At 34.2% G+C, this 23,205-nt stretch overlaps 3 protein-coding genes across 4 annotated transcripts; all 3 read left to right on the top strand.

The window, feature by feature from the left end:
* Nucleotides 1–1,641: 1,641 nt before the first annotated feature.
* LOC110703446 (FHA domain-containing protein FHA2-like) lies at nucleotides 1,642–13,060 on the top strand. Of its 2 annotated transcripts, none has more exons than XM_021881256.1 (3): nucleotides 1,642–2,513; nucleotides 10,021–10,178; nucleotides 12,183–13,060. In XM_021881256.1, exons 1-3 carry the CDS (start codon nucleotides 1,826–1,828, stop codon nucleotides 12,390–12,392), a joined length of 1,056 nt encoding a protein of 351 aa, XP_021736948.1. In that variant the 5' UTR covers nucleotides 1,642–1,825; the 3' UTR covers nucleotides 12,393–13,060. The 2 variants fall into 2 exon arrangements, with proteins under 2 accessions (XP_021736948.1, XP_021736947.1); XM_021881255.1 differs by having other exon boundaries at nucleotides 1,644–2,534.
* A 1,359-nt stretch (nucleotides 13,061–14,419) lies between these two features.
* On the top strand, nucleotides 14,420–18,541 carry LOC110703445 (dolichol-phosphate mannose synthase subunit 3-like). Its single transcript, XM_021881254.1, has 4 exons — nucleotides 14,420–14,641; nucleotides 17,332–17,458; nucleotides 17,580–17,687; nucleotides 18,199–18,541. Exons 2-4 carry the CDS (start codon nucleotides 17,357–17,359, stop codon nucleotides 18,256–18,258), a joined length of 270 nt encoding a protein of 89 aa, XP_021736946.1. The 5' UTR covers nucleotides 14,420–14,641; nucleotides 17,332–17,356; the 3' UTR covers nucleotides 18,259–18,541.
* Nucleotides 18,542–19,325: 784 nt separating this feature from the next.
* Nucleotides 19,326–22,309, top strand: LOC110703444 (DNA-directed RNA polymerases I, II, and III subunit RPABC5). The gene is made up of 4 exons (XM_021881253.1): nucleotides 19,326–19,475; nucleotides 19,622–19,680; nucleotides 20,801–20,895; nucleotides 22,039–22,309. Exons 1-4 carry the CDS (start codon nucleotides 19,440–19,442, stop codon nucleotides 22,062–22,064), a joined length of 216 nt encoding a protein of 71 aa, XP_021736945.1. The 5' UTR covers nucleotides 19,326–19,439; the 3' UTR covers nucleotides 22,065–22,309.
* The last annotated feature ends 896 nt before the right edge of the window (nucleotides 22,310–23,205 follow it).

Genomic DNA, 23,205 nt, shown 5'->3' with positions numbered 1-23,205 from the left:
TTGAAAGTAATAAATCAATTGAGATATCTTTGACAAAATTTCCCCTTGATCGATCCTAATTCTCTTTTTCCCCATCACCCCCAAACCCCTTTTTAATAAGATTTAGTAATTACAAACTTGTTTAAGGAAATTAAAGAAAGGAAAATTTGTTAAATATACCTTCAGTCGGTTTTTGTAGGAAACAACCTTTTAAATTTTTCTGGCGGCAAATTCATACATTGAACTTTTTTTTTTTTTTTTTTTTTGCGAGATGAATCCTTAACTTGTATTCTGACCATTAACCAATTTTCTGCCGTTGATTGAAATGTGCGGGTCATATGCTTCTTCTTGTTTCTCTTATTTCTTCTTTGCTTTATTTCATTTCTTCTTTAAAGTTCATTGTTGATTGAATTTGTTAATTAAATTAGGAAAGAAGAACATGTAAATACAGATAAGAGGTTGTGTACAAAGCATAAAGAAGAAGCATGGAATTTGCATGTTATAATCAAAGTTGAAACACGTTGTTGGTCAAAGCCCAAAATACAAGTTAAGGTTTCATCTCGCAAGGGAAAAAAATTGTTTAAGGTTTGAATTTGCCAGAAAATTTTTACAAAATTGTTTCTCGTAAAAACTAGCTTTTAAAAGATTTGTTTGACAAATTTTCCTTAAATAAAATAAAAAATTTACATTGTTTTTTTTTTTTTAATTATTTTTTGATGGGAAAATTTACATGGCTGTCAACTCACTTATAATCCAACATTCTGGTTAATGTTTAAGCACTAGAATAATCGAACCCATAATTAACCCAACTTAAAACCGACCGATTAATTGAACCCAAAAGGCCAAAATTATTACTCGTACGGGCTGTTTGGTAAGTGGGATTATGGGTTGGGAATAAGAATAATAATCCCTAGTCTTTGTAAACCCATGTTTGGTTGGTGGGAATTATAACATAAAATGGGAATGTGCTTGGGAATAATTAGCTTGTATTCCCTACATTTTATTACTTGGGGGTGGCAAGTAATATTTTGGGGGGAATTCACTAAATTGTTAAAAAGGCAATACTACCCTTGTTTTGTGGCATATATATTTGTGGCATATGATAATAAAAGGGCAATTTTGTAAATTTTGCTTTTAATCCCTCCATTATTCCCACATACCAAAAATAGGATTTAAAATTTCTCAATCTTATTTCCAAAATATGCCAAACAAGGGATTGAGATTATTTCATGAATTCCCACCTATTAATTCGAATTCCCACTCCCACCCTATAAGACTAGATTAGACCCGGTCTACAATAACTTATTGTAGACCCAACTTTCTTGTATACCATACGAATGTGATTATATCATACGAGATGTGATTATATTACTACAAAAGTGATTATATCATTTTGAAACTGTTATGTAAATGTATAACTCAAAAAGTAAATTTATCATTATAAAAAGTATCAAATAGTAAATTACATCATTCAAACCATGATTTTTAAATTTTATCATCCTAAAGATAATTATATAATCTCATTAAATGGTTCAATATGAGATTATATAATTCAAAATATGACTCACAAAAAGATAATTATATCAACTAAAAAAAGTGATTTTTTTAAAGCAATCTAAAAAAGTGATTATTCCCCAAATTCCTAGTCCCTTTTGCCAAACGCCCCGTAGTGATCAATTCTGAGAGTTTATGATTTTTAATTTTTAATTTTTTTATTTATTTATTTTTTCCGATGTTATAAAAGTGAAAGTAAATCAATTGAGATACCTTTGTCAAAAAATTTCCATTAATCGATCCTAATTCTCTCTTTCCCCCATCACTCCCAGACACCTCACTCATCTCATCAATGGCGCACACCGCCGTAGCCACCGCCGGCGGCGGCGGAGGAAGCGACGTCGAAGCAGGCTTCGCAAAGCTCCAAGGCGAAGATTTCGAGTACTATATGCAAACCTACTCCATCATCCTCGGCAGAAACTCGAAGAAATCCACCGTCGACGTCGATTTAGCCTCCTTAGGCGGCGGAATGAACATCTCTCGCCACCACGCCAGAATCTTCTATGACTTCCAACGACGTCGTTTTGCCCTAGAAGTTCTCGGCAAAAATGGGTGTCTTGTTGAAGGGGTGCTTCATCTTCCTGGTAATGCTCCGGTGAAGCTTGACTCGCAGGATCTTCTTCAGATCGGTGATAAGGAATTCTACTTTTTGTTGCCTGTTAGGAATATTCTTGGTGGGTCCGCTGCTCCACGTCATCATGTGTATAACAGCCCTCTTCCGCCACCGGCTGTTCCGGCGAGGAATTCTGGGTTTGGTGCTGCTGGTGGTGGAGGTGGGGGAAGTAGGAAGGGGAGGATGAAGGAGTATTTTGCAGCGGGCGCGGCGGCGGATGAGTATGAGGAGGAAGATGGTGGAGGGAGAGAGGAGGCTGTTGGGTTGTCGAAGAAGATGAGGAGGTATGGTGATGGTAGCGGAGGCGGGGGCGGGGGCGGGGGTGGGCATGATAATTATGGGTATGGTGGTGGTAGTGGTGGCAAAGGTGGGCTTTCTGGAACCCTTGGTCAGTAATTTGTTCCCCTTTCCTTTGTATTTGATTATGAATGATTGATTGTGCAAATTGATTGCAAGGTTTATTGGACTTGATTGTTTAAACAATTGGTTATTTTGTATGTGATTTTATGAAATTGAAATTGATGGAATTGCTAATGATGGGATGTTATTGGTGTTGTATGATTTAATTTAATTTTTAGTTGAATGATTATGTTTATGTAGTTGCTAAGGTTTCTTCTATGGAGAATGTATGCTGAATTACTGATAATTTAAGGATGAATGGGTTTCGTTGCAGTGTGAGAGTGTAAAGGTTGTGACTTGTGAGTCTAGGAAGTCGAGGAAGGGTCTAATTAAGTGTTGTATTGGGCTTTGACTAGGAAGGGTATGGAGTGTCTCTTGCAAACAAGAGTAGGAGTTTATTTAACTGGATATTGGGTTGGTGGGTCAGAGTTACTAAGTGGAGAAGAAGTAATGATGAAGGCATTGAATGGAATGATTTAGTAATCCCTATACAAGTCATCTTGTGTCTTATTTGTTTTAAGGCTGGTCTAAGTCGTGGATGTTGGGTCTTATGCTGCTGTGATGGTATATATTTGAGAGATCTATGTTTCTCTTTTATGTATGTAGGAGGCATTGTGTCTAGTAATTGACCACATTTCATATCTTCGGTTGTGTACAATTTGTTGATGATCACTAGATTTAGAATTCCTTGGATTTAATTTTGCTGTGTGGCTCATTAATTATGTGCCAATTGTGCCTAGAATCACTTCTCATTTTCTCTACCTTGTGTTATGGTTGACTTTGTTAAGCTCTACCTTGTCACCATGTCTGACTATTTTCTCTCTTTCGCCCTTCCCTTCTCATTCTCTTTCGTTGTATACTGTTGACAAATCTTCAAGCAGCATCTCTCTCCTGTATTCCTTTTGTGTCAATTGTGTTTCAACTGTTTCCCGCTTCTTATTTAGGTTCTTTTATCCCCTTTCCTCTGTTCTTGGTCTCTCTTAGGTAGCATATGCTTCTTTGAGTTTTTTCTCTCCTTTCTTCTTTCTTTGGCTGGTAGCATTGGATCTATACTCCATCTTCCATGTTGAGGTTATCAATAAAAGTCTAGTGCTTGCTTTAGATGTGAGAGTTTGTGCTTGGGGTTAGATTGTGGCATATGACTATGGAGATGACTTGATTTAAAAGTTTTAAACCTTGTCTACACTTGTGGAAAAGGAATCCTTTAGGGGTCAACCTGTCCAATCAGAGGAGAATTGATTATTAAAGTGGGGATTATTATCATGGTTTAGGACAACCCTTTTCATGATTCCTCATTAAAACACCAAATTTTAGGTAGTTAAAGTTGTGTCTTAGACTCCCAGTTTCCCACTGAATTTCGGTCAGCTATTTGACTTCATTTATTTGTTGCCTACTTGGTTGGAAGGAGTTAGGGTGCACTGGTACAAAGAGTGGAAGAGTGGGATCATAAAGAGGTTGACGAGGTAGAGGGAGACCGAAAATGACTTGGTTGGAAGGAGTTAGGAAGGATATGAAGCACATGGACTTGCATTAGAATGAAGTATTTGATCGTAAGGGAGGGAGGAGGAAAAATTTTGTGGATGACTATACGGAATAATCACTTTTGGTTCATGAGCCAACCCCGCTTATAGGATTAAGGCTTTGATTGATTGATTGACTGACTTGTTGCCTACTTGCCTAGCTTTACTGATTTAGTCATGAGGTATATAAGATGTAAGCAATGTAATTTTTTGACCAACAATCTGCTATAGTATTTTATTGTCATTGCGGATGACACCCGTGTTTTTAGCATCTTTTGTCATGTCTCGAAATTGCCTCAGCCAGTTATAGCTTGTGTCTATGGGACTTTGTGTATTCCGGCTGTAATTCCATCTGATACTAGATTAGAGATAAGAAATTGTAGAGTGTTTGGCTAGGTGTTCCCAACCATTGTATCTTGATTTTTATTTTCAGAGCTAGTATCCTGACATTTTTTGATTCCCTGATCATGTATATTCTCATAGAACCACGACATTGTTTAAATTGCTTTAAACATTGACATTGACAATTTTTGTTTCCCCTTAAGCTGCATTTCTTATCTATTGCAGTGGCACTGCGCTGCGCCTTTTTTCTTTATTAAAGTCTATCCAATCTTTTGTTTTTGAAGAAGACATACTGTGGAATGCCTCCACCTAGGTTCATTGACTTTTTATGTCAATCCTTTTCTTATCCCTTTTAAAAAGTGTATATCTGGACTCTAGTGTATATAAGACCCGCTATGTACTTTGCCTGCAGTAGGAGGTAGTGGTGAATTGGTGATGCTTGATTATGAGAGCTTATGAAGTTTTTATAGGTGTACTCTTTTTATATAAAGTTGAGGTTTGAGTTGACCTAGACATCTTGAAATCTTTTGCTTATTAACTAGAACATTCAACCTTAATCTGGTTTCACCTGAACCCTTGTGTGTTGGAAAGTTCTATGTAGTTTCATGTCAATGATTACCAAATTATTCAGGATTTTAAATAAAAAATGTTTGAATTTATCTTTATGAGTTTGCAATCTAAATGGACCACTAATGGGGTGGTATTGTTTGACTAGTGCACTTTTGCTTTTGAGTTGAGTTTTCGAGAAAAATCATTTATTATACCTGATATAAAGTCTAAAAAGTTATTGTCCTTCCCTATTTTTCTTAGCCTTCATATATCTGAAATTAATTTATATTATATTAACTTTGAACTTAGTTTAACGTATTAGACCTTATTGATACTTATTTGAATTTAATTTGTTCTTGGTTAAATGGTAGCCCTTATCAACCCTATTAGAACTTATTTTTCCTACTGAACTAATGAGATTTGAAATAATTAATTGTGAACAAAAAAGGGCCTAAATCTTTACGACTTTTATACATTAAACAATTTTCTTACAACATGGACAATAAGCTGGAATTTTTTTAGCTCTATATTGTTGTATAGGATAAATTAATTAACATTTATGTGTATAGGAAATGAATATTACCCTAACCTTGAACTAAAAAATCTGACGTACACGAAGATGTGTGATATAATGAAGATTAAAAGCTGCACTTTGACTTGCTGGTTTAGGTTGAAACTAGTAATTAGAAGGTCCAATAAAAGATATATCCTCTGATAACTTGATAAGTGATCAGAGATTTAGTTCTAGTCAAATCTGGTTTTGGCAAAAAAATTGTAAAATGGTTTTAAAATAATTGAAAGAACAAGCTTTAAATGAAATTGGCACAAATAATTTGGCCCACACCTATGTAGAAGCCACAGAGTATCTGTTAACAAGTACAAGTGAACATACTGAACTGATTTGCTCAGGTCCATGAATTACAGTCCTTCTAAACAATGAATTTGTTCCAGCTGTTACTTGTAATCTTTTTTTTTTTCACAAATCCATTACTTCCTCTGATGTTTTACTTGCAACATATGTCTTTGGCAGTTTGGCATATATTTAAATGAAGATATTAGAGGTGATAAAATGAACAAATTTATAAAATCACATTAAAAAAAAAGGGTTGGATCACTAACTTTTTAAGTTAGATTGATTAAGTTTTCCGTTGACCTTCTATAATTCCTTACATAAACTATGTGTCAAGAGGGTATTTTGCAAGTAAAAAAATATGGAGGAAGTATTTATATAACCTATTTTTTTTTCTTTCTTTTTCACAAAATCAAAAGTATCCACTTTTTTGTATGTCAAAAGTTCAATACTCTATACTTCCTCCGTTTCTTTTTATTTGCATCACTTTCTTAAAATAGATGCATCACTTTCCGTTTTAGTTAATAAACTCTCTCTATTTCTCTGCTATCACACGAGTCTATTTTTTATTCTCTCTATCTCTCTCATCTCCAAAAGTTGAATTTGCAAAGTGATGCAACTAAAAAACACAGAGGGAATATATGAACTTGCATCATTGATTAATTGAGTTTTTAAACATAGATTTTTATTGGAAATGAAATGCAGAATGATGCATTAACATGTCAATGTGTCATAGGTACCAAAAATATGCCATAATATACTCTTCGGGGATCAGAAGACATGCTGGGGTAGCATGCTGATTACAGTTATTTCTTCAAGTTCTTGACCCTGTAGTGCACTAGGTGGTCGTTATTATAGATGAATATACTTAAAAGAGCCAAAGCAATCTGAGGTATGTGGTGGAGCAACATTGCTTACACTCCTTCATCCTTACTTGTAAAACATTTCAGGATAAGACGCTAGGGGAGATAGGTTTGCAGAATTAAAGTCCATTTACATGTAAAGATCTAAAATTTTCAAGTTGATTTCTTGTTAGCAAATTTGGACATTGGAATCAGCAATTTTTTTCTAGTCTATTCTTTATATATATATTTTTTGGGATACTCCTACTGTCCTACTTAACTTTAAAGGTCTGAATCCCATACCTATTTCATCAAATGCTTTTATTGATTTTGATATTTTTGCTTGGCTTCAAAAGTTCAAAGTGTTAGGATTAGCAAAAATGAAACACTATAGGATAATAGGAAACTACACTTGTAGTCCTATCCCTTCTCCATTAAAAAAATAAAATAAAATAATAATAATAATAATAAATAAATAAATTCTAAAGTAGATATAGAAAACATAGGGATAATAGAAAACTAAATATTATCTCAGTCTAGCTATAATTAATCAGGAACTTTAATGCCCCAGGGTTACGATGATATGGAAACAACTAGGCAAATATGTGCATATCGGCTAGCATGCTCCTAGTAGCTTCCTGCAGGCTTCTACCTCCTATCTTTATGGACATGTACAAGAGTGCACGGATGTGCAGCCTGTAATGTGCTTTTTATTGGTCAATGTCTTTCACAACCTAAACCTGAAACTCACCTCATGTCTTTGGCCTCCACTTACTGTGTTGGACTTTTGGCTTGTCATATTAAACACAAATGGTCTAAAATCTCACACTTATTCCAATTTTGGGTACAACCTGGTGAACATGTTTAATTGATTATGTGAGCTATAAGAATGACTCTAAACCATGAATCATGGCCACCTGTGCTTGATGACCCTTAAAAGAGAGTTTAGATGTACGATCAGAATTGTTATCTTCAAAAAATAAAACTCTTATTTTTTAATCAGAATAAGCAATTGAAAAAATTTCAAGGATTGCCTTGGGAAAGATGGGAAGTTGGAAACTACATTGTGGATCATTAGCTTGTACAATCAAATGGCAGGCACTTTTTGGATAATGTAGGAGAGGAGCATGAGCATGAGCATTTGGCTATTAGGATCCCCCCCCCCCCCCCCCCCCCTCCCACTCCCACTCCCACTTCCACTTCCACCCTTTTTATCTCTATTATATAAGCCAAGACATAGGGTTGTGGTGTCCCCCTGTCAAGACCAAACTGCCGACTTGCTTTAAATACATAATAGTGATAATTTAATTAAGTCAATCAAGTTACAAAGTAAAAATGGAAAGATTGATTAATCAACAAAGAATCATAGAAAAGAAAATTAACAAATTAATTATTTGAATTAAATCCAAAAATAAAAAAAATTACATTATTAATCTATGTAAGTTAGTAAAATTAATCAATAAATAAATGTAAAGATACTTATTTTCAATTAATCAATTATTATTTATACAATCAAGATCATCTCATTTGATTTCAATAGCTAATATAGGAAAGAGGAAGATGATGTCTTCTTTCCAAAAACTATTATCTAAAGTTATGATTATCCAATATATTAATAGTTATGGTATTGTTTTATACTTCCTTCGTTTCTTTTTCGTTGACACTTTTACCATTAATATCTTTAATTACAAATAAACAAAAATTAAAAAGAGTTGATATTTTGAAAATATATATTGTGATAATTCTAACAAGATCCAACTTGAATATATTTTTCATTACGTATAAATAAAAAAAAAATGGTAAGTGTGTGAATAATGCTATAGTCAAAACATGTCAACTAAATAAAGAAAGTAGTATTAATATTGAGGTTCATATACATCAGCACAAAAAATATTAACCATGATCACTCACTACCATATTGTTAGTTAGGATACCAAGCTCAACTACCTACCTTCACCCTTTCATATTTACGAATTATTTTAATCTAATATAGTATCTTTTGTATTTTTACCTCATAGTATTCATGTCATAAAATCAAACAAGTATTAGATAGTTATTATCAATACAATAAATATTAAAATACATTGAAACATATCTAATAAGATCCCACACGATAACCCCCCCCTCCCCTCTCTTTAAGTATATATTACTGAAAGTATAGTCTATACTATTGAAATTTGACCTACAAATATCTGAATTAGTGTTGGATTGCAATTTCCTACGTATTTTGGTAAGTTGGGCCAAATATTACCAATACGCATAATCCACCTTATCCGGTTTCACACTTCACAAGGGGTAGGGGCAATTTAGGTAAAACAGCTTCAAATTGTATGTTTTAAATAAAAACTTGACCTATTATGTTTTTATCTTCCTAAATGTTATAGCTTAAATAACAGAAGTGAATATGATCCGTTTAGTAATTGTGATCTGCGATGCAGCTTTTGGAAAATAAAACTTGCTTAACCTTTAAATATGTATTTAACCTACTTGGAATCCATACTTAATAAGATTCTTGTAGGATCCACACACAAGGAAATAACAAGCATACTTCCAAAAGAGAAAGATTATGGATATGGGAAGACTGTCTGGGACTTGTGTCGTTGTGTCTAGAACAGGGTCCCTATATCTTGAACTTTTTTGTTCCAAAGATTGGATTCTCGGATAGCACCTGGACAGGATCCTTATCCCCATGTTAAAGTAACATATAGACTGTCAGAGCAACAGGAGAGAGCCTAGTTTGAAATGAGGACCGTTTCATTGTTATCTCTACCATATTAGTTGGTATATTATAAGTTCTGTCAAATGATTATGAATAAAAATAGGCTTTTGTCTTAGGAGGCTACTTTGGACTCAACAGAATTTGGTACCATACATGTTGCTGTTGTGTCCCTGAAAATATATTGGATAATGTCTTTTTTATAAGAACCTTAAGATGCTTATGTTATTATTCTATGGATACCCTGAAACCATGGTCATGTAAAATTAATATGAGCTGTGGGATGGGCTGTAATAAATCTCGTATGCAAGTAGGATGCAGTATCTTTTTGTTGAACTTTCCATTTTTGAGTGACTCCCTGATACGAGTGTTGTACATTTACTTGTTTCACTACTGTGCAGCACTGCACTCTATCCATTTTTTCATATCTAGTAAGTCATTTACCATCCAATCAATGAATCTTTGCTTTTTAGGAAGCTAGTATTCCATGTGAAACTTTGTGTTACTTATTGTATGGATCCTCAGTGTTAAATATATGTAACTGATTTCACCTATTGGACATAGGCATTGTTCCATTTGATTTCTCTTCCATATGTTGTTTCTATTATTTATCTCCTTGACGTGTTTGTTTTATTACTGATGGTCTTCATATGCAGAAAAGAAATCTGATGGAAGATCAAGAGTTAATCCTGAAGCTGACAATCAACAACTAATGCAATTGGAAGAGAAAGATGTAGTATCATCTGTAGCTACAGTGTTGTCTGATCTGTGTGGTCCAGGTGAATGGATGCCCATGGAGAAACTTCATACGGAGGTCAGTTCTTGTACAAATATTGAAATACCTCATTGTTTGATTAATAATTAAGTTTGAATGTGTTTTATATTCTTAGGACTTATTGGATTCTTTTATGATAAATGTTTTTCTTTACTTGCTTTGTACTCAACACAGTAATATGATGTGCCAATGTAGGAATTCAGAATTTTAAGGCTCTGTTTGTTTTGGCGGAAAACCTTTTCCTAGAAAATGATATCTCCATTTTCCTTTGTTTGTTTTGTTATAGGGTGAAAAACAATTTTCTCATAGGTAGAAAGTTGCTTATTAAAATAGGAAAACCATTTTCATTTTGTTAAGAAGGCATGCTAGATTTTCCTCTTTTACTCCCCTTCACTATTTTCTCTCCTCTATCCTTCCCCTCCCTTTTACTTCCATTTTCTTTATTTTTCTATAGTTTTCCTACAATCAAACATACAAAAGGAAAAACTTTTTCACAATCATGCTTTCCTTTGAAAACTGTTTTCCTTAGAATATCTCTTTAAAATGTTTTCCATCAAAACAAACGGAGCCTAAGATAATAAATGATTTTCTTTACTTGCATTTTGGTTTGTGCATTTCTGCAGAATTGTAAATGGTGCAATCACATCCTAATTAACTTTTTTGGATGTCATATGTCAGCAGTGTACAAGTCTAGATGTGTGTATATGGTCTATTCGATTACTTGAGCTAGTATGTATTTCGTAAGTGGTAGAGCCAATCTTATTTTTCACAATCCAGTAAACCTTTTTTTTTTGGGGAGTTGTTATTATGCAGTTTTTACACTAATACTTTTAAAACAAACCATAAACATTACTATCTTTTTTTGCCTCTTTCTCTTCAATAATAAAAAAAATGAATTTCTATATTTTAAGTTACAATCTTATATCACATTTATTTTATAAATTCTTATTAACCTTCAACCTCATGATCAGTAAACCCACTCACCATCCAGTATTTTTTCATTTGCCAATTGCCACCACCAGTCAAAAAAAGTCTACAAAGAACTTGTGCATTGCTCAAAAAAAAAAAAAAAAAAAAAAACACTAGTTTATCTAAATACTGATTGATTTTCTAATTTTTGTAGTTCTTTCTCTCTCTTTCTTTTGATGTCATTTGGATGAGCTATTTTGTCTGTGCACTTGGCAGAATTTATCTATTTTCATACGGGGTATTTCTGTACGAATTAAGTCAGTGTCTTTCCATTGACTGTCCTTGTTGCACCCCTGGTTGAAGCACTACTAAGTCTACTATTGACTTCAGTTGTTTAGTTTTGACATGGGTCTCATCAGGGTTTCAATTATGACCAAGATAATAATCTCTACAATGTTTTTACCCTTCATAAATTCTAAAATAAGCATAGTGAGGCTTATTACTTTATTATTATGACTGTATGAGTAAACATTAGCCTGCAGAATTCTTAAGTCTTGCAAACAAGAGGAGCAAAAAAGGATTAGAAGAATAAAGTGTTTGTTTGCGGGTGTGCATAGAGAGGGTCTTTGGGGGAGGTTTAATCTGTGTATAAGCATCATAGCTGGATTTGACAATTCTCAATGGCTCATAATACATGGGACTTGGCAGCTTTGATAAGCATTGCAAGCAAAGAATCAAGTGTTTGTGTGCGGGTGTGCATAGAGAGGGGCTTTTGGGGAGGTTTAATCTGTGTATAAGCAGCAATTAGACATTTTGGAGGATATTTGCACAACTATACTTAGGTTTCAAGCAATTTGTTTTTTTTTTTTTTTTTTTTTTTTTTTGGGTTGCTGATCATCATCTGATTCTTCTCATATTGTCTTCTACTCAGATGATCTTTCCCTCCCACCTCAGTCTTTTCCTAATGATAGGAATTAGTGTTTTACAGTTGTGCTGGATGGAGTATCAGTTATCTACTACTGTGTAGTAAATATGATTTCCATCCTATATAATATGTTTGTTTTGAAGTAGGTTATGGGCGTATGGCATATGTTGTTTGTTTGTCAAATTTATGTTGTGTACTATTCTATGCAGCTAATGGAGCAATATGGTAGTGTTTGGCATCATACCCGTGTAAGGAGGTATCTCTCATCTGAGGACTTTTCAAGTCAAGATTCTAAAGGAAAACCATGGGATGGCTTGCTGGCATTGCTGAGAAAATATCCAGAACATTTTGTCATCAATACGCGATCCAAGAACCGTGTAACATTGGAGTTTGTTTCTCTCGTGTCTCTTCTTTCCTGAGATTGTTTAGCATTAGGCAAACCCATGTGTATCCTAGTTAGATCCTAATTAGCTGGTTGGCTCATACATAAACCCCATACGCGAAAGTTGATAGTGTTTGTGTTTAAACTGCTTTCGCTGCTTTGGCTATGTTTGAGAACTGAGAATCTAGCCTTTCATCACCTGCAGCATGACCGCCAAGATACTTTGCTTAGTGTATAAAGAAGTTTCAGCAGGAAATGTTGATTGACAGAAGCAACTGCTTATGGTGGGATACAGTTTGAAAGTTACCAGTTGGCTCTAATCTATTAATCAGTTAAGATTGCTAATTTATCATGATGTAAACTTGTAGGTTGTGTTGAAGTACAGCAATGCCCTTGGGTCGGGGGCCTAAATTACATTTTTTTTCTTTTTTTTTTTAAATTTTTGAAGAAACGGTCATTCTTATTTTGATTCTAGCATCCATCCCACTGTATTTCCTTCATTTAGATTTGGACTAGTATAATCCTGCTCAAAAACAGATGTAGTTCATCTATCATTATTCTTTTAGCATCCATCGAAAGTCCGAAGCTTCATTGAAAGGTTGAAACATACTGTCTTCTCGTAAGTGTGTAAAATACTCTTTGACAATGAGCGAAGGAATGTTTACCTTTTTAAAGATTAATTTCAGCTTTAGCGACTTTGATTTGCTTGATTGCCATCATGAAATTCTCACTAATTTGCAGGAAAACCCCTTCAATTTGATAAACATCAGAATGGTGGGTGGGGGGATTTTAACTTTGTGAGGATTGAAGGTGTAAGAACTACCGAGTCCAACACAAGATAACTGTTGTGTTTAGTGAAGGAGCTGCAAAGCGAAAACAAAAGTTACTCAAATTGACCATGCCAATTATTCTAATTGTAATTGCTTAAGAATTGAAGGGCGGTGTCAAATTTTTACGATATTTTTGTGAATTACTACCTCAAACAGAGGGCATTTGTGAATTACTACCCCTTAAAAAAGTTGTTAACTACTACCTATAAAACCGATTAATTTTAGTAACTATTATCTTTTCCCTAATTAGCCACTTAAGATTTTAATGACATAATTATTTGATGAAATTGTAATTAGTAGCTTTAAAAACCTTAATTAATTATATAAATCTAGCACCACCTCCGGCAACTCCCCTTTACTACCTCCGGCAACTCCCCCACCTTCAATCCCCTCTTGGTCATCCATCACGAAACCTATCCTCTCCCGCTCTCCCACCGCAATTATCCCCCTTTCCATTGCCCCAACCCTTAAAATCCACCCCCTTCCCTTTTCCCAAACCCCGATTACCACTTCTTCCCTTCCCCCAAGCCCCGGAAACAACCTAACCACGTGATGGGGAGGGGCACTAAATAAAAATAAATAAATAAAATGCTTTTATAAAGACTTGAACCCTAAAATTTTCACCAAACTCAATGAATTACCACTATGACAAAGCTAATTTGATGTTATTTATTGCATTAAATTTGTATTTAACCTATTAATTTACAACTTTAACTTAAAAAATTAATAAAAAAAAAATGGAGGGGCCGATGCCACCCAGGCTCCCTTAATAGCTCCGCCACTGGTGAGGGGTGAGTGTTGGGGTGGCCATGGTAGTGGACTGGTGGCTTGAGAAGAATTGTAGTTAAAAAAGAAAAGAAAAATTGAACTTGTTTAACAGGTTGTAGGTCAATGAGATCGTTAGTGGAAGAACTATATCAAAGGTGGGATTGTTTCTGGAATTTCAAAAAATGGGATTGTTTATGAAACATCGACTAAAGGTTAGATTACATTTTTCCAAGAAAAAAAACTAATCTTATCTTAAATTATTTAAACTTAGGGCATATTCTCATTGACTGAACTCAGCTGAACTGAACCTGAAATAAATATTTTATAAGAGAAGGAAATTAAAAGCTGAACTGAATTGAATTTCAACGTATGAGAACAGTCAAACAGACCCTTAGTGCACCCAAAATCATAGGAACTTATTTTGTTTAACTCACCTACTCGTAAGATCTAATCTTTCTACTTCTTCGTCTCCAAATAAAATTATCTCCAATTATCTTTAATCGGTCAGTGTTGTAAAGTTGGGTATAACTTTAGTCCGGCTTTAACCTAAAACTGAACAGCCTCGTTCCTTTACAAGCCAAGCCGTTTGGCAATAAACACTGAAAATTACAGAACAACGTTTTCTCTTCATTCAGTTCATTGTTTTCTTCAATCTAACATATATTCTCTACCCTCTGCATCTTCTAAGGTAAGATGTTTCTTTTGCTTTTATTCGTCTAACATCAATTTCGCAATCTAGGTTTTGTCTCGTTAATTTAATTTCAATTTAGGGTTCTTCTAAGGTGGATTACTGAAATGCTATAATTTTTTTGATTCATACTCTTAGGCTACAAGAATCAATTTGATTTTTGAATCTTACTTATGATTAATATGTTTGTTTTGAGTGATTTGTGATTATTCTAGTTAATGGGTTGTATATACAAGGATCTTTAGCCGTATTTTTATGTGTTATGCAGAATTTCTTGCATTGATTATGTTTAGTATGAGGATACTTAGTGCAGTGGTTCATCGAACAATGGATGCATTATGGTTGAATTAACTTCTATGTTAAATTTATGATTGATTTGGTTGATTTTCAATGATTTTTGTTTTATCGATCATATTATAATCTAGATCTGCTATGGACTTTGAATCAAATCTGTGTGTGGTCGTATCACTCGTATGAACGAAAGTTTGTTGCCGATTTTTAATGGTACGATGGAGGTTTGATGTTATCTTATTCCTTGGCCAACAGTGTCTTGCATTCTACTTCTTAAAGTTTTTAATTCTATGAATAATTGTAGTCCTTGCTTCTCGACCACCTATTGATTTGTTTTCGGCCTGTCTGAGATTTTTTTTTTTTATGATATGTTCGTTGAGCAATTGTTAGAACCTGCCAAATGATGAAATATACATACTGCGCAAGGGCTTTGAACTCGTCTATTGATGAGGCTATGTAAAGAAAAATGACTATATTATCTGATGGCAGTGACAAAATTTCCTGATTTTATGTCAAAATGACGGTGATAAGAAGTTGATCAGTATGAACTTATAATTGTGTGTTCTTTATTGATTCATGTGGATTTATTTCATTTAAGCTACTATTTTTTTTTTCTTTGTTAAGGTTTAGACTAGAAACTTGATGGGTGATTCGGGAGAATAATAACTGTATCGCTGTTTAAAGAATATTAAGATAATATCTGAAATTGGCTAATTGGAACCCTTTAAATATGGATTTTTGTGCAAATAAATTTATTTCAAATGAGGGCTTAACAAAAAAACAAAAACCTTTATTATATTTCATCACCTGAGCACAAGACATCAACAATATGGTTAAAATGAAGAATATAAAAAGCATGGTTTGGAATTTGTATTGCTTGAAAATTTTGCATGGATTTATATGCTTGATCATTTGATTTAATTTGAGTTTTGAAGTGTTTCGGTTGTTGCATAGTAAATGATCGTCCACTTTGAATTCATGATTGCCACGAAGAGTTCATATAACACGAGTTCGGATTTGTGTTGGTCTAAATTTGAAGTTTTGATACTGAAGTTCAGGCTGCAAGGCTTCGAGGCTGAGCATAATAGTATAGATCATTGTGATGTTTCCTTAGAGTTACTTCTCCCCTTGCTAATTGGTGTTGGAATGGGACCTAATATGGGATTGTAGGTGGCTTGACTCTCCTACTTCATGGATGCAGCCCAGGCCCCTTTATAATTTAAACATCATGAGCTGCCAAATGATGATATCTGAACATTGCGCATGGGCTTTGAGTTCATTTATTAAAATGGCATGAAAATTTGTTAGAATCTGATGGCAGCAGTTTATTTGAATTTTGGCAATAATTAGCATCAAGCCATTATGTGGTTTATTTCCGACTATATCCCTTTGCTTGTCTTATGTATTTTGGCTTGCTTATTTTAATGACTAAATGCCTTTTCCCCTCTGTCCTATATTAGTCATCCTGTAACTTGTGAAACCCTATATTTACTGATTAGAATCAGCACTTTTTCTTTGGGATGGAATCTCATTTGGGATTGTAATTTGTAAGAGGGTTGCTCTCCTTCATGGATGGAGTCCAAGCTACTTTGATTTTTCTTAGAACTTAACACAATTTGAGCTGCCGAATGATGATATCTGAACATTTGCGCAAGGGCTTTGAGTTCAGTTTTTTAAAATGACCGTGAAAATTTGTTAGGATCTGATGGCAGCAGTTCATTAAGTTGCGTCCATATTAAGCACCAAGTGTTTTATCACTTACTGTATCCCTTTGTTTGTCTTATGCACTGTGGCTTGCTTATCTGAATGACTAAATGCCTTTTTTTATCTTATATCCTTCTATATCAATCTGACTTACAAATTCCTTAATCTAATGAGTGGGGATCAACTACTAATTTGACTGCCCTCCTCTCTCTCAAAATATGTAATATGAATTTATGATTGTTTTTATTTATGTGGGTGATTCTTTGGTTCAATACTTGGTTTTTTTTAATTTTTAAATTTTTTTTCCCTATTGAATGAAGCGTATTTTAAAGGTTTTGTCTGTATGGCCATTGCCGAAATTCCAGATTAATGATTCTTTACTGGTTTATCATCTACTGAGTGAAATCAGCTAACCATTTGACTCCTCCCTCCCCCCCCCCCCTCCTTTTTTAAAAAAGGATATATTATAATGGTTTCATCTACTGAGTGGAATTAGCCCTGCATGGTGATTCATTTCTTCAGGACTCGGGATTTTTTCTTTACTGGTTTATCATCTACTGAGTGAAATCAGCTAACCATTTGACTCCTCCCTCCCTCCCCCCCCCCCCCCCCCCCTCCTTTTTAAAAAAAGGATATATTATAATGGTTTCATCTACTGAGTGGAATTAGCCCTGCATGGTGATTCATTTCTTCAGGACTCGGGATTTTCTTTCTAAATAAATGAAGCATATTGTGAAGATTTTGTCTATACTGGTGGCCATTGCTGCATTCTGGATTGGTCTCCTTCATACATCAATAGTTCCACAAAGCCAGACTTGGCTGGTGCGTCTCTACATTTACCTGTTCTATGTGTGGACTTTTTGTCTTTTATATGACTGCCCTTCGCTGTTTGCACTTTTACAGGGTTTACTTGTCTCAATTATCATTTTTTTCTGCTTTGCAGCTGCCTTTATACTTGATTATATCACTGGCATGCTATGGCCTATTGATGGTTGGCATCGGTTTGATGCGCTTTCCAACCTGCCCCCAAGAAGCAGTATTGCTACAACAGGTATCTTTAAATCCCTCTTTCATTTTTTGTTTTTTTATTCGGGCCTAGAAGTGAGCAAGGCTTTTCGTTCCTTATTTCATTGGTTCAGGCACACGATATGCATCTAATAACGACATGGGATGGGTTTCTAAACTGAAAATTGCTGAGCAGTACCTCATTTTTCTAGATAGCGTTTTATGAGAAAAGATATTTGTTTTTTTTGTTGGACATGAAATGGTTACTTTTATTTAAGGAGGAAATTAACAATTTGATTGGATAGCAAGATAGGAGGGATGGTTTTTAGTTAACAGTTCTTCCCTTCTCCCAACCTTAACATCAAAATTCGTCTCTTCCAAAACATCTAAATGCTGCATACTGTTGTACAGCTTTGAAATTGTAGTGTAGACCTCACCATGAAAATTTAAGTCTGTATTTAAGTATTGCATCTGCCAAAGTGTCAAGTCCCTATCTAAATTTAATTTTGTTCTTGCGGTTATTGTAAATTACGTTGCTCCCTTTTTTTTTCTTCCAGGATGTCATTGAAGCGAAGGACTTTTTGAGGCAAAAAGGAGTTGACATTGGTTCTGATTGATCTGTTTGCGCAAATTCCGGCAATTGGGAAGGGAACAAAAAGAAAGTGTGTTTTGAAAAAGGGTCTAGTAGCAAAATCAATACGGATTACTAACTATAATTAGACACAAGCTTGATGAGAAATGCAGAGAAATCTGATTTGCTAATTAACCTTACTTTAGGGCTGTTTGTAATTTTTATAGCCTCTCATATCTGATTTGTTAATTAGACATACTTTAGGGCTTTTTGTATTTTTTTATAGCCTCTCAGTTATATACCGATTCATTTTTTGTTGTCTTTTGAAACCCTTTTGAATTGGGTTTGTGTGTTAACAAATTTGTCAATCAGTAGCGACATTAATTTTGAAACAAATACGAAGAATGTGTATATATAGCTTTTAAAAACTAACTAAAACTTGATAATGATACTGAACGAATTCTTTAGTTCTACTAGTATTAATTTTTTCACTATTTTTGAGCAATTCCACAGATATGGGCAAAACTTTCAAAATTCCTTCATAACTCTGCTTTCTTTTTCTATGTCAACATTTGCAAGTAGAGGTGCAAGTAACTGTGTTGTTTATATATATATATATATATATATATATATATATATATATATATATATATATATATATATATATATATATATATATATATACTCAGTATATCGAATTTAAATTTAAATCGTGTTTTGTTTAGCTCGGTTTGAATTAGGTTGGTTTCAATGTTTTCAACATGTTCAAGATAAAATTGCCAATTGAATTAGTAATTATTGAGTTTAATTCTAACCAATCACAACATGACATGCATCTAGTAATTAGTAAATCTGAACGTGACACGCATTTAGTAATTGAATTAGCACTTTATCAAGTAAAACCAATACCAATAATTCAATACTAACCAATCACAATGTGACACGCAATGTGTCATCGATTTTTTTATTCTTTTTCGAACAAATATTTACAAAAATCGTTTTATTTTAGAATAATCAAAAAACTTGTTTTACTTTAGGAACTTTGAAAGACCGTCTAAAAATCGTACGAGTATTATTATTGACAATTAACCGTGGTTGGTTTACTTGAGAAAGTTTATATACCGAAGAAGCCGCAATTTATTGCCTCCCTCAACATAAAGCTTAAGGAGTTACTCGTAGAGTGAAGGGACAGGCGAAGCAGCGAAAGAAGAAAGAAGAGAGAGAAACATGATTATTCCTGTTCGTTGCTTCACTTGCGGCAAGGTTACGTCTTTCTCTTCCTATCTTTGCGCCTTCTTCTTTTTCTAGGGTTTTCATTGATGATCAATTTTTTATTTAGGGTTTTTCTTAAACCCTAATTTTTTTTATTTTTTTTGTTACTTTTGGGGCTGAATGTGAATGTTTTTCAGGTGATCGGAAATAAATGGGACACCTACCTTGACCTTCTTCAAGCTGATTACACTGAAGGGTATCTTTCTACTTTTGATTGATTAATACTTAAAATGTTATTTTGTGTTAATTTTGAGTTTTTAATGCAAATTTGTCTATAGCTTGGAATGGGTTTTTGTATTTATTAATGGTTTTGAAATTACTTATTCATATTTTGCGTTTTGTCGAATGTAGCTCAGATTACTTGCTCGACTAATTGAGCTTTTGTTGATTGAATTATGCGTGTAAACTATACTTTTAGCTTGTTTTCATGGCTCTCAAAATCGTATTGGGTTTTGCTATGCAACCGTATGGTAAATGGTTAGGATGATTGAATTAGATTGACCTAATAAAGTATGATTTTAGTGAAGCTGATTCCAGTTTTAGTGGATAATAACTGGGTTTTGGGGTGGAATTCTAGTACTTTTAGGATTTTAAATTTCACAGTAGAATAAGCGAATAACCAAGAAGTCAAGAAGTTTTCTTGCTTTTAATAAGCTAATATATCTAGTTATCCACTATTATTTGACTTTCTAATTTCTGCTTGCATGTTCATTTAGGGTTTGTTTTTTTTTTTTTTTGATGTTTGTGATTTTACTCTTTCCGTTCATTCTTTCCTAAATTCTTCTGTCGACATCCCTCCTCTCCCAATGTGCATGTATTATATGTTTTGGAGAATGGAGAGACTGACATTGTGGTTGGATAAAGAAAGGGGAAGGAAAAGAAGGGGAGGGAGGAGAAGAGGAGGGGACTAGGGGAGGGATCCGAGGGAAAGGGAGGGTGGGGAAGAATGGTGAGTTTTCCTTCCAAATCTCTTCATTGTTGGAGGGATCAATTTCCTACAGATTAATCCCTCCATTTCTCTCCCCTCCAATTCCCTTCCTTCCTTATTTGTTATCCAAATGAAAGATACCCTATCCCTCCATTTCCTTCAATCCAAACACATCGTGAGGCTTGATAATGCAATTTTTGTTTAGAGTACTTTAGCATAGTCTTGTAGGTTTACCAAGTAAAGGTTCGTCTTGTAGGTGTCCTATTTTTTTATACAAAATCCTGCGCATTAGGAAGTTCCCAAAGAGGTTGAAATTCATAGCTCTTTATTTGTACAGAGTACTGGTTTCAAATAACAGAGTTTGCTGACATGCATTGCTTTTCCGCAGGGATGCCCTTGATGCATTGGGGCTGGTCCGCTATTGTTGCAGGCGAATGCTCATGACCCATGTTGACTTGATCGAGAAGCTCTTGAACTACAACAGTACTTTCCTTCCTTATTTTCCCTTGCTCACACATACATTTACGCTAAAACCACTTTCATGCATGTATCTGCATACCATGTACATTTTAGGGCTTGTTTTATATGCTAATTAAAATGCACAGAGGACAATTTTGTTGTATTGTTTGGACTTTTACGTGTTCAGTTTTTTTTGAGTAAATGCATTCTGGATCAGTACCACCCATTCACCCAATATATAGTTGTCCATGCTAATGGTTTATTCTTGCTGTTATTGTCCTCATTGAATTGTAAAGGAAGAATGACCGTGTTTTTTGTTTGATCCTAACCTACAGCTCCTCATCCAGGCTTTTATCTATGACAAGTGGTGAATAATAATTTATTGGCTTATTGTCTTAGAGCATAGAGAAAACCTCCTTTTGGTTTATATGTACAATTGCCTCTATTTGTGGTTTATTGTATTGAGCAGTATAACTGTATAAGAACCTTAAGAGTCATCTTATCCTCGATCGTCTCATTGGTTTGCATGGCTGATTGTATTGAGCAGTATAAGAACCTTAAGAGTCATCTTATCCTCGATCGTCTCATTGGTTTGCATGGCTGATTCAATTGTTAAATTTGATTGACAATCTGCCATAGAGAATCTTAGACAAGGTGTTTGCTTGATGGGTATCTGCTTGTTTGAAGCTAGAGTAGGGTAAAGTGTAAACTTCCTTCCTTGGCTGATTCAATTGTTAAATTTGATTGACAATCTGCCATAGAGAATCTTAGACAAGGTATTTGCTTGATGGGTATCTGCTTGTTTGAAGCTAGAGTAGGGTAAAGTGTAAACTTCCTTCCTTGGCAGAAACCCATCTCCTATAGTTGATAGTACTGTCATATTTTAATTCTTGCTTCAAGAGTGCAAAAATAGACTTGACAAGTTGACAGTGTAGGCTTGGCTGTGTTGGAGAAGCAATGTCATCCTTTTTTTATTCCATTACTTGATATGACTGCCCCCATTTATGGTGGCACAATGCCGTATTTTGTTTCTACCTGTCATCAACTGAGTATTAGTGTCACTCAACCTGAAGTCGTTTTAACGGGTTTCCTTCTGTTAAGAGTATCAGTAATTTGTTATAGGTAATTTTCATTTACATGCTATCTAACCTGGATTGTTTCTTGCAGCTCTTGACAAGTCTGATACCAGTTGATTGAGCTTAAGGAGGCAGTGGAAGTATAAATGAAGAATATTCATCTCATCTTTTGTTAAATATAAGTATCGATGTGAAATCTGGTGGGTTAGAGTAGAGCTACGAAAATTGTAATGATATGGTACTCGACTATGAATATTATTCTGGTCTAAATTGAGAAAGGCTTGACATGCTCTGTGTTCTTTAAAAGATTGATTTCCATTTTCGAGGAGTATATTTTAACGACTAACCAAGTTGATGATGCTTCTGTTCTTTGTTTGGGTAGCAATCAGATAGCATTATCTTCCTCTATTCATTTGCTTGGGTTAATGGCCTTAAAGTCCAATGCTATAACACCCATAATTGACTTCGTTCTCGTGCTCACTTATACCTTTGTAAAATTTTCATATGGATGACAATAAACACAGGTAATAGAAGCAACTTTTATTTAGTTGGGATAAATTATGGTTGGAATAGAAAGGTTAAGTCAAGATTTGTGCTAATTCTTGTTAATGGAGAAACGTACCTTACATGTCATAGCCAAATTTCTCATTGTGTGGTGCAAATTCACCTACTACTCTATTTATCCTTGTGTAGTTCGTAGAACTCACAATAGACATTTCCCCCTCCCCCTCTACTTCATGGCAAGTAATTCTCCATTAAACCCTAATGCTATACTCTCTCAAGTATTTTTGTTAACAAATTTCTTAATTATATACTTCCTTCATTCTTTTTTACTTGACCCTCTTCGACTTTTACACTATTTATCATCCTTCCTTTGACCATCTTTTGTGAATTACATGTAAGCAAATACATATTCATGTGGTATCTTGTTTAATTCGTCTCGATAAATAATATCATCATATCATCATATAACTAATATATAAAGCTAAACTTTTAGCTAGGTCACGAGGCATCGACACTTGGCTTTTCAACTTTTCGCCAAGTGTCGTGCCACATTGGATAGATTTAAATAAACAATTAAAAAGTTAATTTAAAATTCTATTTAGATTTTATTTTAGGATAAAAGTGTTAGTTTAGAGTTTTATTTTCAATAAAATACCAATATTTCAGAGGCACAAATTGAATTATAATTTTGTTAAAAGTTTCCCATAAAATATAGCAAATCGTCATAAAAGCACATCAATTCCTAACTATTTTT

The sequence above is a fragment of the Chenopodium quinoa genome, unplaced genomic scaffold, assembly GCF_001683475.1.
Source record: "Chenopodium quinoa cultivar QQ74 unplaced genomic scaffold, ASM168347v1, whole genome shotgun sequence".
In the NCBI taxonomy this organism is placed as follows: domain Eukaryota; kingdom Viridiplantae; phylum Streptophyta; class Magnoliopsida; order Caryophyllales; family Amaranthaceae; genus Chenopodium; species Chenopodium quinoa.
This window is presented reverse-complemented; position numbering and strand designations above follow the sequence as displayed.